We start from the raw sequence: 27,416 nt of genomic DNA on the forward strand, positions 1-27,416 counted from the left end.
AAGACTAGTTATTAAACACCTAAAGCAAACATCATTTTAAGTGAGAAAACTTTAGAATCATACTCTTTAAAATCAGTGGTGGGATTCAGAACACATGAATGCCACCACTTCATGTGTTCACCTTTGTAGTATAGATATGAGCCAGTGTGAGTAAAAAAAAAGTAAATTTGAGTTATAAACAATGCAAATACACAATACAACCTTATTATTTGTAGTGTGATTATTTACATAGAAACCTCAATCTACAGACAAGTTACTGGAAATAAGAGTTTAACAAGAGGGCTAAATATGAGCTTCATATGCAAAATCACTTGCATTTCTATAGAGCAACAAACAGGTAAAAAAATACCACTGGGGGAATTATAAAACCTTATTTAGTAACAAATATTCTTAAAGGCCTAACTGAAATGTAATAAATATGGCATTCACAAATAAGAAGAATATCAGGAAGATGTGAATTATTTCCCAAATGATCTGATTTAAAACAATTCTCAACAGTTTTTGATAGAACTTGACAATTTAATTCTAAAATGTATAAGGATGAGTAAAAGGACAAGAAGCCACAAGAAAGATCTTGTTCTCCTGTGTAGGAGAACAAGTTTCTTAAGTAAGATAACATGATAATAGAGCAGACAAATGAGGATAGGGAACCCAGAAACAGTTCATGCATGCATGAAATGTAGCATAAAACAGAGGTGACGTGAGATGGTAAAAGAAGAGTCCAATAAAAGGAGCTGTAAAAAATAACTCAAAGTGGATTGAAGATTTAAATGTCAAAAACAAAACTTCAAAACACTTAATGGAAAATATAGGTGAACCACTTTTATAACGTAAGATAGAGAAGATTTTTGAAGCAGAACACAAAAAGTACTATCTATAAAAGACAATATTGATAGATTTCATTGTTGAAATTAATATTTTTTGCTAACAGATATAAGAATATGAAAATCTAAGTTAATTAAAATATACATAATAAAAAACTAGTAACAATTTATGAAAAAAGCCTAAAAATAAAAAGGAAAAGCAAACAACCCAAAAGAACTCAATAGAAAAGGGGAAGAACAGCCACAGACATTTTACAGAACAGGAAATACTTTCCTAAAACATGAAGAAATGCTTTATGTCATTAATGATCATGTAAATAAAAATCAAGCCTATAATGAAATATCACTTTACACCTACTTGATTGGCAAATGTTAAAAACCCATATAATGCCAAGAGTTGTGGAGAATGTAAATCTACATCTCTTACATGTCACTGGTAAGACTGCAAATTGGTGCAACCAATTAGAAAAACAGTATGGGATCGTCTCTAAAATTGAACATTTATATACCATACTACTCAGCATTCTACCCTTAGGTATATACCCAAGGAAAACTCTTATACATGTACAAGTGGTATGTATAGGAATGTTAACACCAACACTACTTACAAAGCAAAAACTTAAAAACAGCATAAACACCAATCAACAGGATAGTAAATCATGTATAATCACAAAAGAGTACAGCAACCAAAACCAACAAACTAAAGCTCTTCATAGTAATTTGGATGAATATAAGCATTATAATATTGAAGGAAAACCACTGCTCAATGAAATAAAAGAGGATACAAACAAATGGAAGAACATTCCATGCTCATGGGTTGGAAGAATCAATATCGTGAAAATGGCCACACTGCCCAAGGTAATTTATAGATTCAATGCCATCCCCATCAAGCTACCAATGACTTTCTTCACAGAATTGGAAAAAACTATTTTAAAGTTCATATGGAACCAAAAAAGAGCCCATATCACCAAGTCAATCCTAAGCCAAAAGAACAAAGCTGGAGGCATCACGCTACCTGACTTCAAACCATACTACAAGGCTACAGTAACCAAAACAGCATGGTACTGGTACCAAAAGAGAGACATAGATCAATGGAACAGAACAAAGCCCTCAGAAATAATGCCACATATCTACAACTATCTGATCTTTGACAAACCTGACAAAAACAAGCAATGGGGAAGGGATTCCCTATTTAATAAGTGGTGCTGGGAAAACTGGCTAGCCATATGTAGAAAGCTGAAACTGGATCCCTTCCTTACACCTTATACAAAAATTAATTCAAGATGGATTAAAGACTTACATGTTAGACCTAAAACCATAAAAACCCTAGAAGAAAACCTAGGCAATACCATTCAGGACATAGGCATGGGCAAGCACTTCATTTCTAAAACATCAAAAGCAATGGCAACAAAAGCCAAAATTGACAAATGGGATCTAATTAAACTAAAGAGCTTCTGCACAGCAAAAGAAACTACCATCAGAGCGAACAGGCAATCTACAAAATGGGAGAAAATTTTTGCAACCTACTCATCTGACAAAGGGCTAATATCCAGAATCTACAATGAACTCAAACAAATTTACAAGAAAAAAACAAACAACCCCATCAAAAAGTGGGCAGAGGACATGAACAGACACTTCTCAAAAGAAGACATTTATGCAGCCAAAAGACACATGAAAAAATGCTCATCATCACTGGCCATCAGAGAAATGCAAATCAAAACCACAATGAGATACCATCTCACACCAGTTAGAATGGCCATCATTAAAAAGTCAGGAAACAACAGGTGCTGGAGAGGATGTGGAGAAATAGGAACACTTTTACACTGTTGGTGGGACTGTAAACTAGTTCAACCATTGTGGAAGTCAGGGTGGCGATTCCTCAGGGATCTAGAACTAGAAATACTATTTGACCCAGCCATCCCATTACTGGGTATATACCCAAAGGACTATAAATCATGTTACTATAAAGACACATGCACATGTATGTTTATTGCAGCACTATTCACAATAGCAAAGAGTTGGAACCAACCCAAATTTCCAACAATGATAGACTGGATTAAGAAAATGTGGCACATATATACCATGGAATACTATGCAGCCATAAAAAATGATGAGTTCATGTCCTTTGTAGGGACATGGATGAAACTGGAAACCATCATTCTCAGTAAACTATCGCATGGACAAAAAACCAAGCACCGCATGTTGTCACTCATAGGTGGGAATTGAACAATGAGAACACATGGACACAGGAAGGGGAACATCACACACCAGGGACTGTTGTGGGATGGGGGAGGGGGGAGGGATAGCATTAGGAGATATACCTAATGCTAAATGACGAGTTAATGGGTGCAGCACACCAACATGGCACATGTATACATATGTAACAAACCTGCACATTGTGCACATGTATCCTAAAACTTAAAGAATAATAATAAAAAAAAGAAAAAAATATTGAAGGAAAAAGCACAAGTCTATAAAGATTACATACAGCAAGGTATTCTTTTTGTAGAGCAATAAACAACCAAAATAAAAGTATACATTTTAGGAATAGACCTACATTCAAAAAAATCAAAATACGAATTATGAACAGGACAAGAGGGAAGAGGATCTATCAAGCAACATTAACCAAAACTAGGTTTGCATATTAATACCAGACAAAAATAATATTAAAGGAGAAAGGCATTAAATAGGAAAGAGGGCCGCTTCACACTCTTAAAAGGTAAACTTCACCAGTAAAAGAGATATAAAAAGTTATGACTGTGATGATAAATCTTTGGAATACATAAATAGCAAATATTGATTTTAAAAGTACAAAGAGACGTGAAGAAATAACAATAGTAGCATATTGGCATTTTTTCCATTTTGAGTAAAGGATTTAAATGAACAAAAACCAATCGGATAAAAAAGTAAGATTTACATGATAATTAAGACATTTGATCTAATATATGTTATATATATCCAGAGAGAAAAGAGATTATTCTTAAAATGTTACAATATATTAAACTATGAAGAAAAATTAATAAACTCCTCAAAGTGGAACCTATATAAACCATATTCTCTTACCATAATCCAGTAAAAGTAAAAATTAAAAATCAAAGAATAGTACTCATATTGGCAACACATACTCTTTTTCTAAATTATTATACTTTAAGTTTGGGGTACATATGCAGAACATGCAGGTTTGTTACACAGGTATACATATGCCATGGTGGCTTGCTGCACCCATCAACCCGTGATCTACATTAGGTATTTCTCCTAATACTATCCCTCCCCTAGCACCCCATCCCCAACAGGCCCTGGTGCGTCATGTTCCCCTTCTTGTGTCCAGGTGTTCTCGTTGTTCAACTCCCACTTATGAGTGAGAACATGCGGTGTTTGGTTTTCTGTTCTTTTGTTGGTTTGCTGAGAATGATGGTTTCCAGCTTCATCCATGTCCCTATAAAGGACATGAACTCATCCTTTTTTATGGCTACATAATATTCCATGGTGTTTATATGCCACCTTTTCTTTATCCAGTCTATCACTGATGAGCACTTGGGTTGGTTCCAAGTCTTTGCTATTGTGAACAGTGCCGCAATAAGCATACATGTACATGTGTCTTTATAGTACAGTGTTTTATAATCCTTTGGGTATATACCCAGTAATGGGATGGCTGGGCCAAATAGTATTCCTACTTCTAGATCCTTGAGGAATCGCCACACTGTCTTCTACAATGAACTAATTTACACTCCCACCAACACTGTAAAAGCACTCCTAGTTCTCCACATCCTCTCCAACATCTGTTGTTTCCTGACTTTAATAATCACTATTCTAACTGGCGTGAGATGGTATCGCATTGTGGTTTTGATTTGCATTTCTCTAATGACCAGTGATGATGAGCTTTTCATCATATGTTTGTTGGCTGCATAAATGTCTTCTTTTGAGAAGTGTCTGTTCATATCCTTCGCCCACTTTTTGATGGGGTTGTTTTCTTCCTGTAAACTTGTTGAAGTTATTTGTAGATTCTGGATATTAGCCCTTTGTCATATGGATAGATTGCAAAAATTTTCTCCCATTCTGTAGGTTGCCTGTTCACTCTGATGATAGTTTCTTTTGCTATGCAGAAGCTCTTTAGTTTAATTAGATCCCATTTGTCAATTTTGGCTTTTGTTGCCATTGCTTTTGGTGTTCGTCATGAATTCTTTGCCCATGCCTATGTCCTAAATGGTATTGCCTAGGTTTTCTTCTAGGATTTTTACGGTTTTCTTATGTTTAAGTTTTTAATTCATCTTGAGCTAATTTTTGTATAAGGTATAAAGAAAGGGTGCACTTTCAAATTTCTGCATATGGCTAGCCAGTTTTCCCAACACCATTTATTAAATAGGGAATCCTTTCCCATTGCTTGTTTTTGTCAGGTTTGTCAAAGATCGGATGGTCGTAGATGTGTGATGTTATTTCTGAGGCCTCTGTTCTGTTCCATTGGTCTATATATCTGTTTTGGTACTGGTATCACGCTGTTTTGGTTACTGTAGCCTTAATTGCCTCTTTTTTTTTTTTTTGAGATGGAGTCTTGCTCTGTCATCCAGGCTGGAGTGCAGTGGCACGATCTCGGCTCACTGCAATCTCCACCTCCTGGGTTCACGCTGTTCTTCTGCCTCAGCCTCCAGAGTAGCTGGGACTACAGGTGCCCGCCACCACAGCCAGCTAATTTTTTGTATTTTTAGTAGAGACAGGGTTTCACTGTGTTAGGCCAGGATGGTCTTGATCTCCTGACCTAGTGATCCACCCGCCTCAGCCTTTTACCACCCGCCTCAGCCTTTCAAAGTGCTGGGATTACGGGCATGAGCCACCGCGCCCAGCCCAAATGCCTCTTTCTTAAAAAGGAAAAAAAACGAAAATCAAACTGTCCTCAATTAAAGGAAATATGTGGCATTAAATAACATATCTTAAAACAAGAACAAATAAAAACAAATTAATCATTCAACTGAGACGGGGTAGAGGGAAGAAGAGAGAAAGAGACTGAAAAAAGGTAAAAAGAAAAATTTTAAAAACCATTAGCAAGTTTGATTAAGGTAAAAACAAAGTGTAAAATATTGAAATCAGAAAATAGAAAACAGATTTTAATGATTTTAAAGAGGCTACTTACTATATGTATATACTTTTATTAAAATAAATTAGAAAATCTAATCTAAGAAAGTAATTTTCTAAGAAAATATCAATTATTGACTCAAGAAGACCTGGAAAATCTTAAGAGACAATGAATATAGAAGAAACTGATATGGTAGAGAAAAGCCTCCCCCTAAAAATGGCTTCTAAACCTGAGGGCCTAGAAGTAGCGACACCTCAGTTAACAATGAGCACCCCTTGTATCTAGGTCTTGTTTTCTAAATGTTATCCTTGAAAACAAACAAAAAAAAAAACAGAGCTCCTTGGAGAAGTAGCTGATTCTAGGGCTAGAAAAGGAAGAATACCACAGAAGGCTGCTGCTTACAAGATTATAAAATGCCAGTAAAGAGGTGTTCAAAAAAAAACTAAACAGGGCAACATCAAAAAGACACAAAAACTAACTGAAAGAGCTCCTAATCACCAAAGCTGGAACAGTATTAGCAGTAAGATAATGTAGTACTAGAATATAACTCAAAGTAAAAAAAAAAAAAAGGCCATCTGATATAAAAATGAATAAATAAATAGGAATATTGGCAAACCTTCCTTACCAGAAGAATTCTGAAAATTTTATATAGATAGTCCTCCTCTGGAAGCTGCAACCTAATCCCTCCCACAGGTATCCCAACCCCTTGAAACTTGCTTCCAAGGTATGGAAAAGAAAAAATAGTCACTTCACAGTGAAGAAACATTGCAAACACTACTGTGGCAAGAAATAAGTTATAATTGTGTGTATCTCTGATATGATGTGGCATAAAGGACATTTCAACTCTATGGTATTCCCGCCAAATATGTATAACCCCAGGGTAATCACGAGAAAAAAAAAATCTATAAATCTACTTCAGTCATCAGGTGAACCCAAATGAGAGACATTCTGCAAAATGCCTCACCCAGCACTCCTCAAAACTGACAGGGCCATGAAAAACAAGAAAAGATTGAGAAACTGTCATAAACCAGAGAGTACCAAGGGGACATAGTGACTAAATGAAATGTAGAGTCCTAGATAAAATCCTGAAATAGAAAAAGAACAGTCCTGGGAATACTAATGAAAGCCAAATAAAGTCTGGTGTTTAGTTATATTAATGTAGCACTGTTAGTTTATTAATTTTAACAAATTTAACTCATGTACCACTGTAATATAAGATATAAATAACAGGGGAAACTGTGCAAAGGGTATATAGAAATTCTACTATCTTTACAGCTTTTTTGTAAATCTAAAATTATTCTAAAATAAAGTTCACTAGAAAAGAAAAGAACACCAGGTCTAGATAGTTTATAAGTGAGTCTACCAAATCTTTAAGAAAAAGACTATGTTAGAGAAACTGCTCCAGAACACAGATGAGGCTGGAAAGAGCCCTTATTTACTTATGTCTATTATGAATTTCATATGAAGTCCAGAAAATGAGACTAGAAAAAGTAAAACTATAGACGAAGTTCACATAGGAAAAAAGGATATGAATAAAAAACTTCTAAGTGAAATATGAACACAGTGAACCCAAAATAATATATCTTTGAAGAGGTATTTCCACTGGAATCAAAAGCAAGGGAAAAAAGAGGGCTCTTGATCTTGTTTTCACTACTCCTTTTCAACATTGCAATGAGGTCCTAGCCAATGCAGTAAAAACAAAAGCATGTATTAAAAAAGTAAAAATACTAGAAAATACCTTACAAACTGTCACTATTTTTGGACCAAATAATTAGTAAATCAGCCAAAAAAATCCAATAGAATAAAAATGCTCAATGGACAGACACAAAATCAATACACAGAAATGTACAGATTTACTTTTATATAATTGGAAAAAAATTATTAAAATTAAATTATTAAAGAAATTTTCAATACTTAAATGAAGAAAACCATAAACTTTACTCAATGACACATACACACAAATGCAAGACATGATCAGACGAACACTCAAGTCCCTGGAAGGAAAAAATCAATATTTAAATAATGTCTACTCTTAAGCATAATTTAATCTACAATTTTAAAACAATCTCAATCAAAATTCAAACAGTTATTTTTGAACTGAACAACTTAACTGCAAAGGCTATACACAAATTGAAAAATAGAGAAATATGGCAATTTTGAAAAAGAATAAAGAGGAATGAACTTAATGTATTAGGAATGGAAGCAAGAATATAGGGAATAATATCTAATCAATAAATTCTTGGAATATAAAATTGTCAAGCTATAATTCTACCCCCAGTGAAAACCCCATTTACAAACAAAAGTACAATTTTAGACAAGCAAAAATCGGATTTCCCCACCAGGAGATTCTCACTAACCCAAATGATGGGTGCAAAGAAATTTGTTCTATTGTTATTCTATGAATAGTTTACATACATCCTAGACACTCTTCTGTACACATGATGAATGTCACCAAAACTCTTAAAAGTGTAAAAGACATATCAGACAGATAGTAAATAAATGAAACCCAGCTTATCTATATTACTGTCAAACAAAATAGACTTTAAGAAAACTTTTTGAAGTTAGATAAAATGTCCCAATTTGTTTTATGAATGGATTATAAGCTTGATTTTAAAACCAGAAAGTGACAGCAGAAAAAAGAAAAAACTATTCACCTACTGCAGTTCTTATACTAAAAAGAATCACTTTCCACAGTAAAAGGCTGGAAATTGAGAAGATACACAATTCTAAACTTGTATGCCGTTAATAACATAGCCTTAAAATACAAAGCAGCAGACAAAAATCAGCATAGATACAGAATACTGCAATGGTCAGGTTTTGTAAATGCTCCTTATACCTTAAGATAATGTGTTTTTTCGAGTTATCCATTTGATCAAGCATATTAATTATACCAAAGAAATTAGAAAATGATTGGAAATGAATAATAATGGAAATCGTTTGTATCAAACAGGATACAGGATAATTAGAAATTAATATTTTAAGTACTTCCATTAAGTACTGAAAGTTAATGAGCCACGTATTCACCTTAGGAGTTAGAAAAATAACATGAAGGCTGGGCGTGGTGGCTCTTGCCTGTAATCCCAGTACTTTGGGAGGCTGAGGCTGGTGGATTACATGAGGCCAGGATTTTGAAACCAGCCTGGCCAAAGTGGTGAAACCTCATCTCTATTAAAAATACAAAAATTAGCCGAATATGGAGGTGCATGTCTGCAATCCCAGCTACTTGGGAGGTAAAGGCATGAGAAGCACTTGAACCCAGGAGGCAGAGGTTGCAGTGAGCCAAGATCACACCACTGCACTCCAGTCTGGGTGACAGAGCAAGATTCTGTTTCAAAAAACAAAAAAAAAAAAAAAAAAAAAAGGAAAAGGAAAAGGAAAAGAAAGGAAAGGAAAGGAAAGGAAAAGGAAAAGGAAAGGAAAGGAAAGGAAAGGAAAGGAAAGGAAAGGAAAGGAAAGGAAAGGAAAGGAAAGGAAAGGAAAGGAAGAAAAATGACATCAAAATTCCAAGAAAGAGGTAAAGAGGAAAAAAAAAGTCAAATAATGGACATTAACAAAATAAAAAAATAAAGCGACAATAGACAGTATCAATAAAACCAAAATTCAAATTTTAGGAAATAAAAACTTTTGACAAGGATAATCATGAAAAAAATGAAATGATCAAGAAAAAATAGAATATTGCAATATTCTATATCTATGCTGATTTTTGTCTGCTGCTTCTTTCAATTACCGATTGAGAGGGTTATAAATTTCCCAGTATGATAGATTTATCTCCTTGTTGTTCTGTCAATTTTTGCTACATTTATTTTAAGGCTATGTTATTAATAGCATTACAGTTACAGATAAAACTGAGATTGCATAAAATATCTAGAATAATACCCAAAAAAACTTCTGCCAAGACATTTAGAAATTTAGGGAAAAAACTAGATCCTTTCCTAGAAAATGAAAATTTACCCAAACACACACAGTAAATCATAGAAAATTTAAATACACTGAAAGAAATGAATTGCTAATTTAAAGTAAGACCAACTTATTTGGATGGCTACTATTAAAAAATTGAAAATAAGTGTTGACAAGGATGTGGAGAAATTGGAATCCTTGTACATTGCTGGTAGGAATGTAAATACCTCATTAGCTGTGGAAAATTGTATGGCATTCCTCAAAAAATTAAACACAGAATCATCGTATGATCCAGAAATCCACTTCTGGGTATATACCTAAGAAAACTGAAAGCAAGGACTCAAACAAATATTTGTATAACCCATGTTCATAGCATCATTATCTGCAATAACCGAAAGGTGAAAGTGGCCCATGTGTCTACCAACAGATGAATGGCTATACAAAATATAGTATACACAATGGAATATGATTAAATATAATGGAATATTATTCAGCCCTTTAAAAAAAGAAATTCTGATACATACAACACGAATGAATCTTGAGAACATTACACTAAGTGAAATAAGCCAGTCACAAACATGAGAAATACTGTAAGATTCCACTTATATGGGGTTCATAGAGACAGAAATTAGAATAGTGATCACCAGGGTCTGGAGGGAGGATGGAATGGAAAGTTAATGTTTAATGGGCACAAAGTTTCAGATGTTCAAGATAAAAAGAGTTCTGTGGATTAACAGTGGTGATGGTAGCATAACAATGTGAATGAACTTAATGCCACTAAACTATAATATACACTTAAAAAGGGTTAAGACAGTAACTATCGCTTTGTATTTTACTTTGAAATCAGGAAGTGTAATGCCTCCAGCTTTGTTCTTTCTCATGATTGCTTTGGCTACTCAGGTTTTTTTTTGTGATTCCATGCAAATTTTAGGAGGTTTTTTCTATTTCTATTAAAAATATCATTGAAATTCTGATGGGGATTACATTGAATCTACAGATTGCTTTGGAGAGTATGGACACGTTAACGATATTAATTCTTCCAATCCATGAACACAGGATATCTTCATTTATTTGTATCTTCTTCAATTTCTTTCATCAGTATCTTACAGTTTTCAGTGACAAGACTTTTTACCTCCTTGGTTGAATTTATTCCAAAATATTCTACTTTTTGACGTGATTATGAATGAGATAATTTTATTAATTTCTTTTTCAGAAAGTTCATTGTTAGTGTATAGAAACACAACTAATTGTGGTAATCACTACACAGTGTATGCATTAATATACAAATCATTATGTTGTGTACATTGAATGTGTACAATTGAATATACACAATTTTTGTAAACTATACCTCAATAAAGTTGGAAAAATAGTTAAGATGGCAGATTTTAAGTTGTGTGTATTTTACCACAAAAAAAGACCGAAAACAAATTTTCCCAAAAAACACATACCAGGAACTTTCCATACAATTTTATAGACACATTAAACAAAACCTTTAAGGAAGAGACAATTTCTATTTTATGCAACATGTTCCCAGGAATAAAAATACAACAGGAAAATGTAGTCAGTTTATATATGAAGATGATACAATCTTGAGAAAGAAAAATCATAAGATATTTTAACAACAAATTTAACTATGTACTTTTAAAATCATGACCAAATTAAGTTAAATATTAATATAGACAAGCCCTTAATGTAATATATCACATAAACAAACTGAAAAAAGCAATTTTGCAATTTTGCCCAAAAAATACTTTTTGCAGTAAAGGAAAAAACCAACCATAAGATGGAAAAAAAGTTCAACACAAATTAATAACTATTTGTTATTTTTAAGATCTTATAAAATTAGAGAAAGGACCTTCTTTAATATGATAAAAGATATTTATAAAAACCTATAAATTGATCAAATCAAAACTGCAAATTAGAAAGTAACAGGGTAAAACAAAGTCTTAATTTCATTCAGCTTAAAATGCCAAGTTACTAAATTAGCTACTAGTGTAACTCTAAGGTCACTTTGCATGCAGAATTTTATACCTTGACTAACACAGCTAAAAATCTGTTAAGAGTCAACTTAATTCTTAACTTCTTCTGTTTTAATTCTAAAACTTTAAAAAGCAAGCTTGTATTCTTTCCTTCATAAAAATTATTTGTGGCCAGGCACAGTGGCTCATACCTGCAATCCCAACATTTTGGGAAGCCAAGGCAGGTGGATCACCTGAGATCAAGAGTTCGAGAACAGCCTGGCTGACATGGTAAAACTCCATCTCTACTAAAAAATACAAAAATTAGCTGAGTGCGGTGGTAGGCCCCTGTAGTCCCAGCTACTTGGGAGGCTGAGACAGGAGAATTGCTTGAACCCAGGAGGCAGAGGTTGCAGTGAGCCGAGATCAAGCCAATGCACTCCAGCCTGGGCGACAGAGCAAGACTCCGTCTCAAACAAAAGAAAAAAGAAAAAAAACTGTTTACTTAAATACTTTTCCTTGACCTAATAAGTGGAATCTAAAAATTTTCCTTGAACTAAATAAAGATCAATAAATCAGCCACAGATATAGAGCCACATATTCTCTGCACATCCGTTACAGTGTGAAAACTTAGAATATATAAATTAATAATCAGCTATATGTGTGTGCATTAAATACTGAATACATATACACTTACACACACACACACAAACACACACACACACACACACACCCCATAAAATTCTTCCCATACTATTAAAGAGAAAATCAAGTCAATGGAAGCTATGCCTTAAAAGAAAGGGTAATATGTTTTAAAATCATTTCTCAAATTGTCTTAAACTTGCTAACCCTACTGAGGTATTAGATGGGAAAAAAAACTGAAGATTTATTTTAAATTACTTCTAGTTTGTTCATTTGACTTGATTTCCTATTGAAAGACAAATAAGATGTTTCATAATGTGATTATAAAATGACAGTGAATACTTCTTCTACAAAGGCAAGCAAGGTAAGGAAATAAATGGGTCTATATGGAATTATCTTTTATTTCCCAGACTACCATAATTCTGGGAAATATCTTGCCACTTCTTCTTTCGATCTCAATGCCGGGCACACCCTGGCCAAGACAGTCAGCTTACATTTCATTAAACACAGTGACGTCTTTATATTTTTGCTAATTTAAGATTTATTTTCCTAATTTAAAATTTATTTTCTCTTCAATCACCTAATTGGCATATATTGTCCATGGAAACTAATAATGTTATTTGTGAAGTCACATATGGTTGTAAACATCCAATAAATTACAGTTAATTTAAGATCCTTCATGAAGGTCCTATTCATACCTTTCAGGAGTCAAATGAAAATTAACTATTATTTTTTTTCTATAAGTATACAGGATAACAAACAGAGCTTGTACAATGTACATGTTTTTAAAGCTAATGAATCTCACAAACATAGAAATACATTGATTTAAAATGAAAAAAACCTTTTTAAATTCATTCTACATATACAATTAAATGTACTTCAAGCAACTTCTAGAAAAAGTACTATCGGCTTCTTTAGATAGTGTGAAAACAGGACCACAAAGATATCAAGTACTAAAAATAGTACTTCATTATTTAGCAATGCATGTAAAAAGTTAAATTTTAGAATGTATTTAAAACTAGTACCCATTTTCGACTTACAAATCACTTTTTTAATCGTTTGAATTCTAAGATGAATGAGGAAACAAATCAAATATAAACTTCAAACACAGTCCCTTTTGTTAAGTCTCAAGAAACACTAGAAAAATTGCCCAAATTACAATAAAAACACAAAACAATAAAGCTTTCTTACTCAGCAGCTACCTATTATGTTTAAAAGGCTTAAAACAAAATGTGTCAAAGATCAAGAGTAAGTTATCAGAGATGTTAAGTTCATAAGGTCAAAGGTACAATTTTATTAGGTCAGAGGTAATATAAATAAAATCTTATATGTCAAAGAAGAAAGGTCACAGACAAGGTGTATATAACATAAAGACATCATAGATGACAAGTAATAACTTTAAGTAGAACAAGTATGTTTACTATAGATACCCTCTACTGATTAAAAAAAATGAAACTTCCATAAGAGTAACAGAAAATAGCCTTTTTATATCACACAATTCATATGCTATATTATACACTTGTTTTCAGGAAGAAGAGGCTATAACCAAGAATAACAACATGAATTAAGTAAGAACTTCAAGAAAATTTAATTCCTTCAAACTGAAACAGTACACAAAATGAACACACCAATCAAATCTCAAACCATAATGGCTAAACATAAGACTGCTATGGTTACAAAAATCAGATAATATTGCACATTTTTCTTCCAAAGTGCATGAATCCTATTATTTCCTTGTAACTTTTTCTCATTGAAATAAAAACATGCGAAATTTATATTTCAGATTACATAACACCATATTCCAGAAAAATTGTTAAGGTTTTTTTTGTAAATTAAATAATATTTTTAGCTGTTTTATTAATGGAAATTAATTACAAACAATTTTTTTTTTTGAGATCGAGTCTCACTCTTGTCGCCCAGGCTGGAGTGCAATGGCACAATCTCAGCTCACTGCAACCTCCGGCTTCTGTGTTCAAGCAATTCTCCTGCCTCAGCCTCTGAAGTAGCTGGGATTACAGGCGCACATCACCATGCCCAGCTAATTTTTGTATATTTAGTAGAGACAGGGTTTCACCATGTCGGCCAGGATGGTCTCTAACTCCCGACCTCAGGTGATCCACCCGCCTTGGCCTCCTCCCGAAATGCTGGGATTACAGGCGTGAGCCACCGCGCCTGGCCACAAATAATTTTTATAAAGGAAAGAATATCCTTTACAATGGGAATTATTACAAGTAATTGAGGCAATTAAGGATTGTTTTCAAAAGTAGAGTACACAAAACATGACTATAGTTCTAAACAGAAAACTCAAGTAGAAAATGGGGGTAATCATGAAAGATTTAAGTAATAAAAAAATCCATACTATTCTCTCTTAAAATACTCGACGATTTGAGTAAAAGGCAGAAAATTATTTGAGGTAAAGTAGATTATTAGTTCCATGTTCCATTTCATTTGTATTAAAAGTACTTAGAATTTACAAAGGTGAAATTGAGAGTTTTACTCCAATGATATCTTCAAGCCACTCTATATAAACTTTTCATTTCGATTCAACTCAACGGACATTTATAAATAACCTTAACTATATGTCAAGCATTGTATCAAACATGAATATGCAGGGCTCGAACACTGGAGACTTTTAATTCTAGCTACCGTGAACTGGCTTGTACTGGACTAATCCAATGCCAAAAGTTGTACAAAATACACAAATCGACTATTTGAAGGGAACAAAAGCCAACACAGACAGGACTTGAAAGACTACGATGCCTAAAAAAATGCAAGCACATAAAATTAGCTGTACATTCATTCTGGATACTTCCTTCAAGGTTTATGCCAATTTTTGGCGTGGGAGAACAGTGCAAGCAGACAGTAGCAGTCTTAGTGAGCTGAGGAGACAGAATTTGGAGTTTAGAGCCATCAAAGTGGTTAAAACTTGAGCAAAATTCTTCCAAGTTAAAAAAAATCACAAAAAAAGTGAGCTCAGACTGGGCTATCTTTTTGGTTCCATATGAATTTTAGAATAGTTTTTTCTAATTCTGTGAAGAATGTCATTGGTTGTTTGATAGGAATAGCATTGAATCTGCAAATTGCTTTGGGCCATATGCCCATGTTAACAATACTGACTCTTCCTATCCATGAGCGTGGAACACTTTTGCATTTGTTTGTGTTCTCTCTGATATCTTTGAGTAGTGTTTTGTAATTCTCATCCATAGAGATCTTTCACCTCCCTGTTTAGCTAGACTCCCAGATTTTTTATTCTTTTTGTAGCTATTTTGAATGAGACTGAGTTCTTGATTTGGCTCTCAGCTTTGATGTTGTTGCTGTGTAGAAACACTACTGATTTTTGTACATTATTTTGTGTCCTGAAACTTCACTGAAGTTGTTTATCAGATCTAGGAGCTCTGGAGCAGACCCTTTGAGGTTTTCCAGGTATAGAATTATATAATCTGCAAAGGGAGATGGTTTCACTTTTTTCATGCTATTTGGATGCCTCTGATTCTTTCTCTTGCCTGATTGCTCTGGCTAGGCCTTCCAGTACTATGTTGAATAGGAGTGGTGAGAGTGGGAATCCTTGTCTCATTCCAGATCTCAAGGGGAATGCTTCTAGCTTTTGCCCCTCCAGTATGATGTTGGCTGTGGGTTTGTCATAGATGGCTCTTCTTATTTTGAGCTATGTTCCTTCAATTCCTAGTTTGTTGAGGGTTTTTAACATGAAAGGATGTTCCTTTCATCTTTGAAATTGCTGTCCTATGGATGAGGCTTTTTGTTTTTATACTCTTTGATGCCCTTGAGGGTTTGACTGCAGTATACACTGCGCGTTCAATGAACTGGCTTTGTTTCTGGATGATTTCTGGACTGCATGCCCTGGGGAACTGAGACCAGGCCCATGGCTTTGCTCTTAGGCACCTCAAGGTTAAGCACTTGCTGCGCTGGAGTGGCTAAGGTGTTCCTGGTCCGCTGGCAACAACACTTCAATGGCGGGCGCTGGCAAAATCACTTCATCAGCACGGTGTTACCAGGTCCAAGTGCACAGGCTAGCAGTCACAGGTTCCGCAAGCATGCAGTTGCAGCTGGCAGAGTGTGAACATGTGTTCGCACACTGGTGATGGCAGGGCAGTGGCAACAGAGTCCATACCTGCACTGGCGCCACTAGCAGCATGGTGGCAAAGTCCATGCAGCTGCCAGAAAGTGGTGGGGAGAGGCTGTGGGTAGTTGCATGCCAGCAGGTGCAGAAGCTCTCCGATGGTCAGGCAGGGTTTCCTGGGGTAGGAGCTATGGTGGCAACCACCTGGAAGCACCTCGTTTGGGCATCCAAGTCTGCACTGCAAGATGGCATGGCCAGGCAAGGACCCTGGGAGATGCCATCAGGCCAGGGTGCTCGGATTACACCAGCCCTGTCCCACTGTCAAGACAGCCCTGCTGTGTGCAGGTCTGACAGACAATAATGGCCAAAGCCACCTAGTGGAACACAGTGAGACTTGGCGGTTGAGCATCTCTGGATGCTCTCCACAGCAACTCTTTCTGTGTCAAACCCTCTGGGCTCTTCACAAGCTGGACTCCAGTCCCTGCCACCTCTCCAAGAAATTCTCCCTGACAGCTCAAATGTTCGTGGGGGTCATGGGGTCTCCTGCAGCTAGGATTCCAGAGGTCCGTGGTGACAGTGGGCCACTCCTTGCTTAGTTAGCCACCTCTTCCTCAGGAGAGAGTCCTGGTGCTCTACAAAGCCAGGCAGCGTTCCCTGCTTTCTCCCGCAGCTTCAGCCCAGGGTGTGCCTTCCCTCCCTCTACTCTCAATGCCTTCCTTAGGAAGATCTGCTCAGAGTGTGCCAGCCTTCTTGATGGTCTGTTCTCTCAGTGGGAGATGCTCTTCCTGGCTGCATCTAGTCAGCCATCTTGGCTCTTCCTGTTTCCCCATCTTTTAACAAGTCAGTAAACCAAATACTATTCAACTACAGACATGTTCTTGATGCTACGTAGGAGGACACTGACATAAAGCTAAGAAAAATAACCAGGACCTGGCAGAGACATAACCAAAAAAGAGAATTTCAGACCAATATCCTTGATGAACATTGATGCAAAAATCCTCAATAAAATACTGGCAAACCGAATCCAGCAGCACATCAAAAAGCTTATCCACCATGATCAAGTGGGCTTCATCCCTGGGATGCAAGGCTGGTTCAACATACGCAAATCAATAAATGTAATCCAGCATATAAACAGAACCAAAGACAAAAACCACATGATTATCTCAATAGATGCAGAAAAGGCCTTTGACAAAATTCAACAACCCTTCATGCTAAAAACTCTCAATAAATTAGGTATTGATGGGACGTATCTCAAAATAATAAGAGCTATCTACGACAAACCCACAGCCAATATCATACTGAATGGGCAAAAACTGGAAGCATTCCCTCTGAAAACTGGCACAAGACAGGGATGCCCTCTCTCACCGCTCCTGTTCAACATAGTGCTGGAAGTTCTGGCCAGAGCAATCAGGCAGGAGAAGGAAATAAAAGGTATTCAATTAGGAAAAGAGGAAGTCAAATTGTCCCTGTTTGCAGATGACATGATTGTATATCTAGAAAACCCCATTGTCTCAGCCCAAAATCTCCTTAAGCTGATTAGCAACTTCAGCGAAGTCTCAGGATACAAAATTAATGTACAAAAATCACAAGCATTCTTGTACACCAATAACAGACAAACAGAGAGCCAAATCATGAGTGAACTCCCATTCACAATTGCTTCAAAGAGTATAAAATACCTAGGAATCCAACTTACAAGGGATGTGAAGGACCTCTTCAAGGAGAACTACAAACCACTGCTCAATGAAATAAAAGAGGATACAAAGAAATGGAAGAACATTCCATGCTCATGGGTTGGAAGAATCAATATCGTGAAAATGGCCATACTGCCCAAGGTAATTTATAGATTCAATGCCATCCCCATCAAGCTACCAATGACTTTCTTCACAGAATTGGAAAAAACTACTTTAAAGTTCATATGGAACCAAAAAAGAGCCCGCATCGCCAAGTCAATCCTAAGCCAAAAGAACAAAGCTGGAGGCATCACGCTACCTGACTTTAAACTATACTACAAGGCTACAGTAACCAAAACAGCATGGTACTGGTACCACAACAGAGACATAGATCAATGGAACAGAACAGAGCCCTCAGAAATGATGCCGCATAGCTACAACTATCTGATCTTTGACAAACCTGACAAAAACAAGAAATGGGGAAAGGATTCCCTATTTAATAAATGGTGCTGGGAAAACTGGCTAGCCATATGTAGAAAGCTGCAACTGGATCCCTTCCTTACACCTTATACAAAAATTAATTCAAGATGGATTAAAGACTTATATGTTAGACCTAAAACCATTAAAATCCTACAAGAAAACCTAGGCAATACCATTCAGGACATAGGCGTGGGCAAGGACTTCATGTCTAAAACACCAAAAGCAATGGCAACAAAAGCCAAAATCGACAAATGGGATCTCATTAAACTAAAGAGCTTCTGCACAGCAAAAGAAACTATCATCAGAATGAACAGGCAACCTACAGAATGGGAGAAAATTTTTGCAACCTACTCATCTGACAAAGGGCTAATATCCAGAATCTATAATGAACTCAAACAAATTTACAAGAAAAAAACAAACAACCCCATTAAAAAGTGGGCAGAGGACATGAGCAGACACTTCTCAAAAGAAGACATTTATGCAGCCAGAAAACACATGAAGAAATGCTCATCATCACTGGCCATCAGAGAAATGCAAATCAAAACCACAATGAGATACCATCTCACACCAGTTAGAATGGCCATCATTAAAAAATCAGGAAACAACAGGTGCTGGAGAGGATGTGGAGAAATAGGAACACTTTTACACTGTTGGTGGGACTGTAAACTAGTTCAACCATTGTGGAAGTCAGTGTGGCGATTCCTCAGGGATCTCGAACTAGAAATACCATTTGACCCAGCCATCCCATTACTGGGTATATACCCAAAGGACTATAAATCATGCTGCTATAAAGACACATGCACACGTATGTTTATTGCGGCACTATTCACAATAGCAAAGAGTTGGAACCAACCCAAATGTCCAACAACGATAGACTGGATTAAGAAAATGTGGCACATATACACCATGGAATACTATGCAGCCATAAAAAATGATGAGTTCATGTCCTTTGTAGGGACATGGATGAAACTGGAAAACATCATTCTCAGTAAACTATCGCAAGGACAAAAAACCAAACACCGCATGTTCTCACTCATAGGTGGGAATTGAACAATGAGAACTCATGGACACAGGAAGGGGAACATCACACTCCGGGGACTGTTGTGGGGTGGGGGGAGGGGGGAGGGACAGCATTAGGAGATACACCTAATGCTAAATGACGAGTTAATGCAGAATCACATGCACATACATATGTAACAACCTGCACATTGGCACATGTAAAAATAAATAAAAAAAAAAAAAAAAAAAAAAAAAAATAACTACAGCTTCACATAAACAATAGGAATCAATTTCGCAGGGTTAAGCATGAATGTATAAAGTCAGGCACAAAAGAATACATACTGTATGATACCATTTATATGAAATTTAAGAACAGGCAACACTAAATAATGATGCAAAAATTCATAGTAGTTAACTTTTGGAGACATAAGTAGGAGGGGGCATAAGAGGAGCCCAAAGGGTACAACAAATGGTCTATATTATGATCTGGGTGGTTTTATATCAGTTTATACATATGTAAAAATTCATCAGCTATATACTTGAGATTTGTGCTCTTGACTAATGAATGCCATACCTAAAAAAAAAAAGTTGAATATACACATGCACCTACATAAAGGTACCTGCCCTCAAAGAACCCACAATAACTTTTCCTGGACAGCTTGAGTTGCTTAACAAATACGAATTTCTTATTCTTGAGTAGTTTTAAAAATTTACTATAATAAATAGGACAACAAATTCATAGATTATCTAGCTATGTCATCCAAGTTTCAAAAAGTTACATGAAAAATATTCATATACATATTTATACAAATCTAAATTCCATGTTGACAATAATTTTGTGTGAAGAAATAATGAATTTCCAAAAGCTTCTAAATGGTATACTAATCCAAAATTATCCTCTTAAGTGAAATTTATGTGGTTAACTGTTTTCCAAGAATGTGGCATGTCATCGAGTGATTATTTTCCTGCATTATTAAAATATCAATATACCATAACCTTTCCTTATACTGAAATTATGTAAATAACAGCATTAAATTCTTTTTTCTATCTTTCTTGTTAAATTAATATATACACTAAAATAATGACACATTTGTACACTATATTATAGTAGCTATTAAGTGCTAAATATAGTTTTAAATAATCATAGAAATAAATACAAACATGGAATTCTTTATAATAAAACAGCACATATTGGGTACTCAACAAACAATTGTAAATGAACAAAAATAAAGTTTACCACTTCTTCATCTGAAAGTTCACGCCCCTGGATGCTGGTATTCTCTCTCACGGCTTGCTGGTGTTTTCTCCCTTTAACATGGCTAAAAAGATATACCTCTGAAGAGATCTGAAAGCATAAAATCGAAGCAATGTAATCAATATAACATTATGTGAATTTTAAACACTACACTTCAGTCCAGTATATGATATTATGTGAGTTGAGATCCACCCAGTATTTACATATTAGTCTTAAAAATAGTTTCCTCAGAACATAATTCTGAGAATCCCCTAGAAGACAAATGGTTAAAAAAAAGACTCAGGAGGCTGAGGCAGGAAAATCGCTGGAACCTGGGAGGCGGAGGTTGCAGTGAGCTGAGATCGCGCCACTGCACTCCAGCCTGGGTGACAAAGCGATACTCCATCTCAAAAAAAAAAAAAAAAGACATGTTATAGCCAGCCTAAGAGGAAATTATTTCCTCTAAGTTTGAAGGTTCAAGTCTCAGCAGTGAAAATGTTGCTTTCTTTTTTTTAGATCTAATACCCCAAAAATACTGACTTGGGCTATCACATTAAGCAGGTAATCATCCATTTTAATAGTAACTATATTCTTTAGCACTTTTACTGCTATTCCAAAATGCTGATGTTATCTGTAACACTTTTCATTCAGAATCATGAAAGAAATCCAGGTCACTCAGCAGATGCCTTAGCATGAGTTTTATTTTTTGAAACAGTCTTGCTTTGTCACCCAGGATGGAGTGCAGTGGCATGATCTTGGCTCACTGCAACCTCCGCCTCCTGGGTTCAAAGGATTCTCATGCCTCAGCCTCCCGAGTACCTGGGATTACAGACATGCGCCACCATGCCCAGCTAATTTTTTGTATTTTTAGTAGAGACAGGGTTTCACCATATTGGAAAGGCTGGTTTCGAACTCTTGGCCTGAAGTGATCCGCCCACCTCAGTCTCCTAAAGTGCTGAAATTACAAGCGTGAGCTGCCACATCTCGCCTGCTTTAGCATGAGTTTTCAAAGACTGGAAGAATATATTTCCATGGTTTCATAAACTTTAATAGTAAACTATATCATTACAATATTGATATAACAACCTACCAGGACATTGCAGAGAGTACACTGCTTCTTTCTTTCATAAGGGGTCAGTTTGGGGGCATAATCAGTATTTGCATGTCGCCCACTGCTTAGCTCAGCAGCTTTTTCTTTTCTTTGCTCAATCTGTTCCATGTGCCTTCGAATACTTTCATCATGCTGTAGATGAAGTCAAAGTGCAAGAATTTCAAAAATTATTCAAATTATGGTGAGAACTCGGAAAAATAATATTTCCATTAAAACTTCAAAAATAATAGGAGAATGTCGTTTCTATGACAATCTACACACACTGAAGACAAAGCTTTACACAAAGCCCTTTAATATCACCCACATGAACACTAATGTTTATTAAAGTGTGCTCCAGGAGATATTAACAAGTGTTTTATAGAACAGGTCCCACGGTCAAATAAATTTGGAAAACAGTAAGCTAAAGCTAAACAGTTTTTTAATGTAGAACTTCACAGAACCTCCAGTATGTCACTGTGATCTATGACTCAATGCACCTAGCTTTTAGTAGGCATCAACTTCCAAATTATTTGCCAGTAACATATTTTTGAGAACCACTTCCTGGAACCCACCATGGGAAATGTTAACCTACAGGTAAAGCACATGCTTATCCATACAGCAGGCAAGGCCCATCATGACCAAACCTATAACCTACTTCATTTTTATACCTCCAGTGACAATCCTGGGGGAAAAAGCACTATTTCAGACCTTTGTCCTTATACTCATCTATCTGATATGGCTAGAATGGCATCCCACCTACCTATCCATTTTACTCATCCTTCTTTCAAGATCCAGCTCAGGAAGTGTTCTTTAAAATCACTTCCCTAACCTCTGACACTCCTCATGTTAGACTAAGTGTCCTCTTTGGTGCTTCCACAGCATTTCATGTATGCCTCTCTCTATGTGGAGGTTATGTACTTAGCATCTGAATTTAAAGTAAATGAAGAGCTTCTTAAAAATCAGAACCATGCCTTATCTCTGCATTCCCCTGCCTACCACAAGGCTCAATAAATACCTGCTACAATAAATTTAAATGAATGATAAATTTCTAGGACTATACAAATAATAAAATACAGTCTTCTACCTTAAGGGTTTTACTGTCACTGTGAGGAGCCAGCATGTAAATAACTGTGATATAATATGAAACATTCATACTGTTATAGACTGCCTATAGGTTGTAGTAATGCTAAAAATTTTCTAGAAAGTATCAGTTTATCATAATCTCCCAAGCTATAATTACGCAATTCATAAGCACTGAAATCAAGTGAACCAAATTATAAGAAACATCTTTTAATTTACTTTTCAGTGATTAAAACCTATGAATATAAGAAGCCTACCTGTAATGCCTTCAAGTCATTAGTAAATTGCTTAGTAAAAACAGGAAATGTTAAACTTTCTTAAATTTTTTTTCCTCAATGGCTCTACCATATCAAAGTAAACTTAAGTTTCCAGATACTGAGTTAGAAATGATCATAGTAAAATTATATAATCTTTGTTGTGCAAAGATTAAGAATACAAATTAATTCAATTTTTGTTCTACAAAATTTTGATCTCATGCTCCACTGTAAGCTCTAAAATTTCAAATTAAAAATACATACTATCCTTACCTTGAGCTGAATTTTTTTCTGTAACTCTTCCATAGCTTCTTGTTGAGCAGCTGTGAGTGCTGCCAATCGTTCTTCCCTGTCTCTGTAAGAAGACAGTAAAAATTATGAACTCAACTGCTTAAAGTAACAAATCTCATGGAACTCAAAAATACAATTAGGAAACATAGGCTTATATAGTCTAAAGGGATATTTTTTAAAAATATTCTTCTTCGAGTGCCTACTAAGTCTCAGGTATATTGCTAATTAAATGTTTGGGAAACAATAGAGATTATCAGTTATGAAACGGGTTTCTGAACCCAGGCATGGGTTTAAATATTAGCTCAAAGACTGTCATTTAAATATGGCATGTTGAAAACTATATTTATCTCTATTTTCCAAAAACTCAATTAAACCATAAAAAGGAATAGAAAAGGCATAAACTCACAAAGACAAAGTAGAAGAGGAAATAATCACAAAAAATGGACATCAATATTTCAAAAGCTGAGAAGCAATCCTGAGAAAGCTGAAATCTAAGCTTTCAGAGGGAAACTAATAAGCAAGGTGATTCTACTAGCAAAATTCCATAGAAGCTCAGAAATTGAAGAAACTATTCACTTATGAAGGAAGGGATAAAGGTTGAGGATAAAAATAAGCAGATTGGGAAGGCCTCAAAATACAGCAGATCTCCAAATCTCCCCATGCCGGCAGAAGGTGAAGAGATTACTCCCTAGAGGGGCTGAACAAAAAGATCTGCATTCAGGACAGAAGGCAAATTGGAGGTGAGATAAAATACTGAAAACAGGAAGTTTAAGTGAAAATCTACATACCGAAATGGTGAGACAAGTAGCATCCTTCTGCTTTTTGACTCATACAACATGCATAGCCAGCTTCACATACCACTCCCCTCATGTATCCCAGAATTTAAAGTACAATAAATTAAGATAAATAAATAAATTAAAAGAAACAAACTGTTGATACACACACACACACACACACAAAGAAATGTATAAATATATTTTCTCTTTTATTAGCCTAGTTCTCTTAAAATATAGAACTGTATCAAGAAAAAATTACAAGACTATTGTTTCATTTATGACATATATATGTAAGATATCTGAAAACGGTAACACAAGGGGAAGAGGACATAGAACTTTGGTACAAAGTTGTTCTATTTTAACAAAATTAACTTAGTTTTATCCTGAAGTAGAATATAGTAAGTCAAGATGAATACTATAATCCAAAAAGCAACTATTAAAGTAACTAAATAATATAATTTTTTAAAAAACAAGGAAAATAATACAACAAAAAGTGGTAATTTAATAAAAACAAAAGGTAAAGAAGAACAAAAAAGACTTGAGACATAGAAAATATCAAAATGGCAGACATAAATTCAGTCATACCAATAATTACATCAAATGAGAATTGACTAAACATTCCAGTCAAAAGGCAGAAATTAGCAAACCAGATAGAAAAGCAAAACCCAACTATATACAGCCTACAAGAGACAGATCTGAGATACAAAAACACAAAAAGGATGAAAGTATAAGAAGACATACCATGTAAATAGTAGATATGCCTATATTTACCACAGAGACAATTTGACATTAATACAACAAATATTTTTTAAAAGTTAAAGAGGAATATTTTATAATGAATCAATACCTCAGTAAGGCAGAACAATTATAAATTACATGCAACTAGCAGTACATCAAAATACATGAAGCCAAAATGTCAAAACTAAAACAAGAAATACACAGTTCAACTTATATTTGGAGATTTTGATAATTCTGTCTCAAGAATTTACAGAACTACAGAGAAAATCAGCAGTATACAGAAGACCAGACAATATCAATTACCTTTACCTAACTGACATTTAGAGAACACTCCATCCAACAGCAGAATGCACATACTTTCCAAGAGCACAAAGAACATTCACTAGTAAGGTCCACGTCATAAAGTATAGCTCAATAAATGTAAAAGCAATGAAATCATACAAAGTATATTCTTCACAAACGATTGCATTATAGATCAACAACAGGAAGAAATCTGTGATATCCCCAAATATTTGGAAACTAAGTAACATGCTTCTAAATAGCCCATGAATCAAATAAGAACTATTACAAAATATAGTTGTCCCTCAGTATCCAAGGGGGATTGGTTCTAGGACATCCCCTACCATACCAAAATCTGAGGATGTTCAAATCCCTTATAAAAAAATGGCGTAGTATTTGCACATAAGCTATGAACATTCTCCCATATATTTTAAATCATCCCTAGATTACTTATAACACCTAATACAATATGAGTGTTATATAAGTAGTTGTTATACTGTATTTGGTATTTGTATTATTCTTATCATTGTTTTGGGGTTGTCTTCCTGAATATTTTTGACTCATGGTTGACTGAATCTGCAGATGCGGAACCTCTGGATAGAAAGAGCCAAATGTATCTTGAATGGAAATAAAAATACAGTATATCAAAATTGATGAGAGGTGCTTAAAGATATGCTAAGAAAAAAAGTATACCTTTAAATGTTTATATTAGAAATGCAGGGAGGGTGGGGCAGGAAAAAAAAGAAAAAAACAAAAAAGAAAAAAGATTAAATACATACATAAATGTAAAAATATTTTAAAATCAATCAACTAAGCTTCAACCTCATGAAGAAAAGAAGGCAAAGCTAATCAAACCCAAAGTAAGCAGAAGGAAATAAATGATAAACATCAAAGTGGAAGTCAATGAAGCAAAAACCAGAAACACAACATAGAAATGCAATGAAACCAAAAGTTAGTTCTTTGGAAAGAGCGACAAAATACATAAACCTTTAGCTAGACTAACAGGAAAGAAAAGTGACATAAATTACCAAAATTAAGAATGAAAGAGGAGGCTGGGCACGATGGCTCACACCTGTAAACCCAGCACTTTGGGAGGCCAAGTCAGGCAGATCACTTGAGGTCAGGAGTTCAAGACCAGCCTGGCCAACATGGTGAAACCCTGTCTCTACTAAAAATACAAAAATCAGCCCAGAGTGGTGGCACATGCCTATCATCCCAGCTACTTGGCAGGCTGAGGCATGAGAACCACTTGAACCTGGGAGGCGGAGATTATGGGGAGCTGAGAGCGCACCACTGCACTCCAGCCTGGGCAACAGAAAAGAAAAGAAAAAAGAATGAAGGAGAGACATCACTATAAATCATGCTCAAAATACTTATAAAACAATTACAAACAACTTTATTTTATTTATTTATTTATGAGATGGAGTCTCGCTCTGCTGCCAGGCTGGAATGCAGTGGCGCAATCTTGACTCACTGCAACCTCTGCCTCCCGGGTTCAAGCAATTCTCCTGCCTCAGCCTCTCGAGTAGCTGGGACTACAGGCACATGCCACCATGCACGCCCAGCTAATTTTTGCATTTTTAGTAGAGATGGGGTTTCACCATGTTGGCCAGGATGGTCTCCATCTCTTGACCTCATGATCCACCCGCCTTGGCCTCCCAAAGTGCTGAGACTACAGACATGAGCCACTGCACCCTGCCAAGAACTTTATAATAAGTTAGATCACTGAAGATGAAAAAGACAAATTCCTAGGAAGACATTAATCATCAAAGCTGACTCCAAAAGATACAGAAAAATCTCAATAGACCAAAAACAAGGGGGAAAAAACTTAACTGGTAATTTAAAATCTTCCCACAAAGAAAAACCCAAGCCCTGATGGCTTTACTGGTAAATCCCCCCAAACATTTAGAAAGAAATAATACCAATCTTATGCAAATGATTTCTCAAATAGAGCAGGAAACATTCTATAAGGCCAGAATTGCCATAACACAAAAGCCAGACAAAAACATCACAAGAAAACTACAGATAAATACCCCTCATGAACATGCCCTTGGCAAG

The 27,416-nt window shown here is 35.4% G+C and overlaps 1 protein-coding gene across 8 annotated transcripts in view; it reads right to left on the minus strand.

Annotated features, from left to right (window-relative positions):
- The window catches only part of SCAPER (S-phase cyclin A associated protein in the ER), a 562,100-nt gene that overhangs the window by 344,862 nt on the left and 189,822 nt on the right, over positions 1-27,416 (minus strand). For all 8 annotated transcript variants that reach the window (XM_030814840.1, XM_030814838.1, XM_030814836.1 and 5 more), the window contains 3 exons: positions 23,548-23,629; positions 21,941-22,093; positions 20,854-20,961 (listed from right to left, as the gene is read on the minus strand). In XM_030814840.1, the coding sequence (XP_030670700.1) occupies positions 20,854-20,961; positions 21,941-22,093; positions 23,548-23,629 (343 nt within the window). The remainder of the gene's footprint in view (positions 1-20,853; positions 20,962-21,940; positions 22,094-23,547; positions 23,630-27,416) is intronic.

This window comes from Nomascus leucogenys, chromosome 6 (assembly GCF_006542625.1).
Source record: "Nomascus leucogenys isolate Asia chromosome 6, Asia_NLE_v1, whole genome shotgun sequence".
NCBI lineage: Eukaryota > Metazoa > Chordata > Mammalia > Primates > Hylobatidae > Nomascus > Nomascus leucogenys.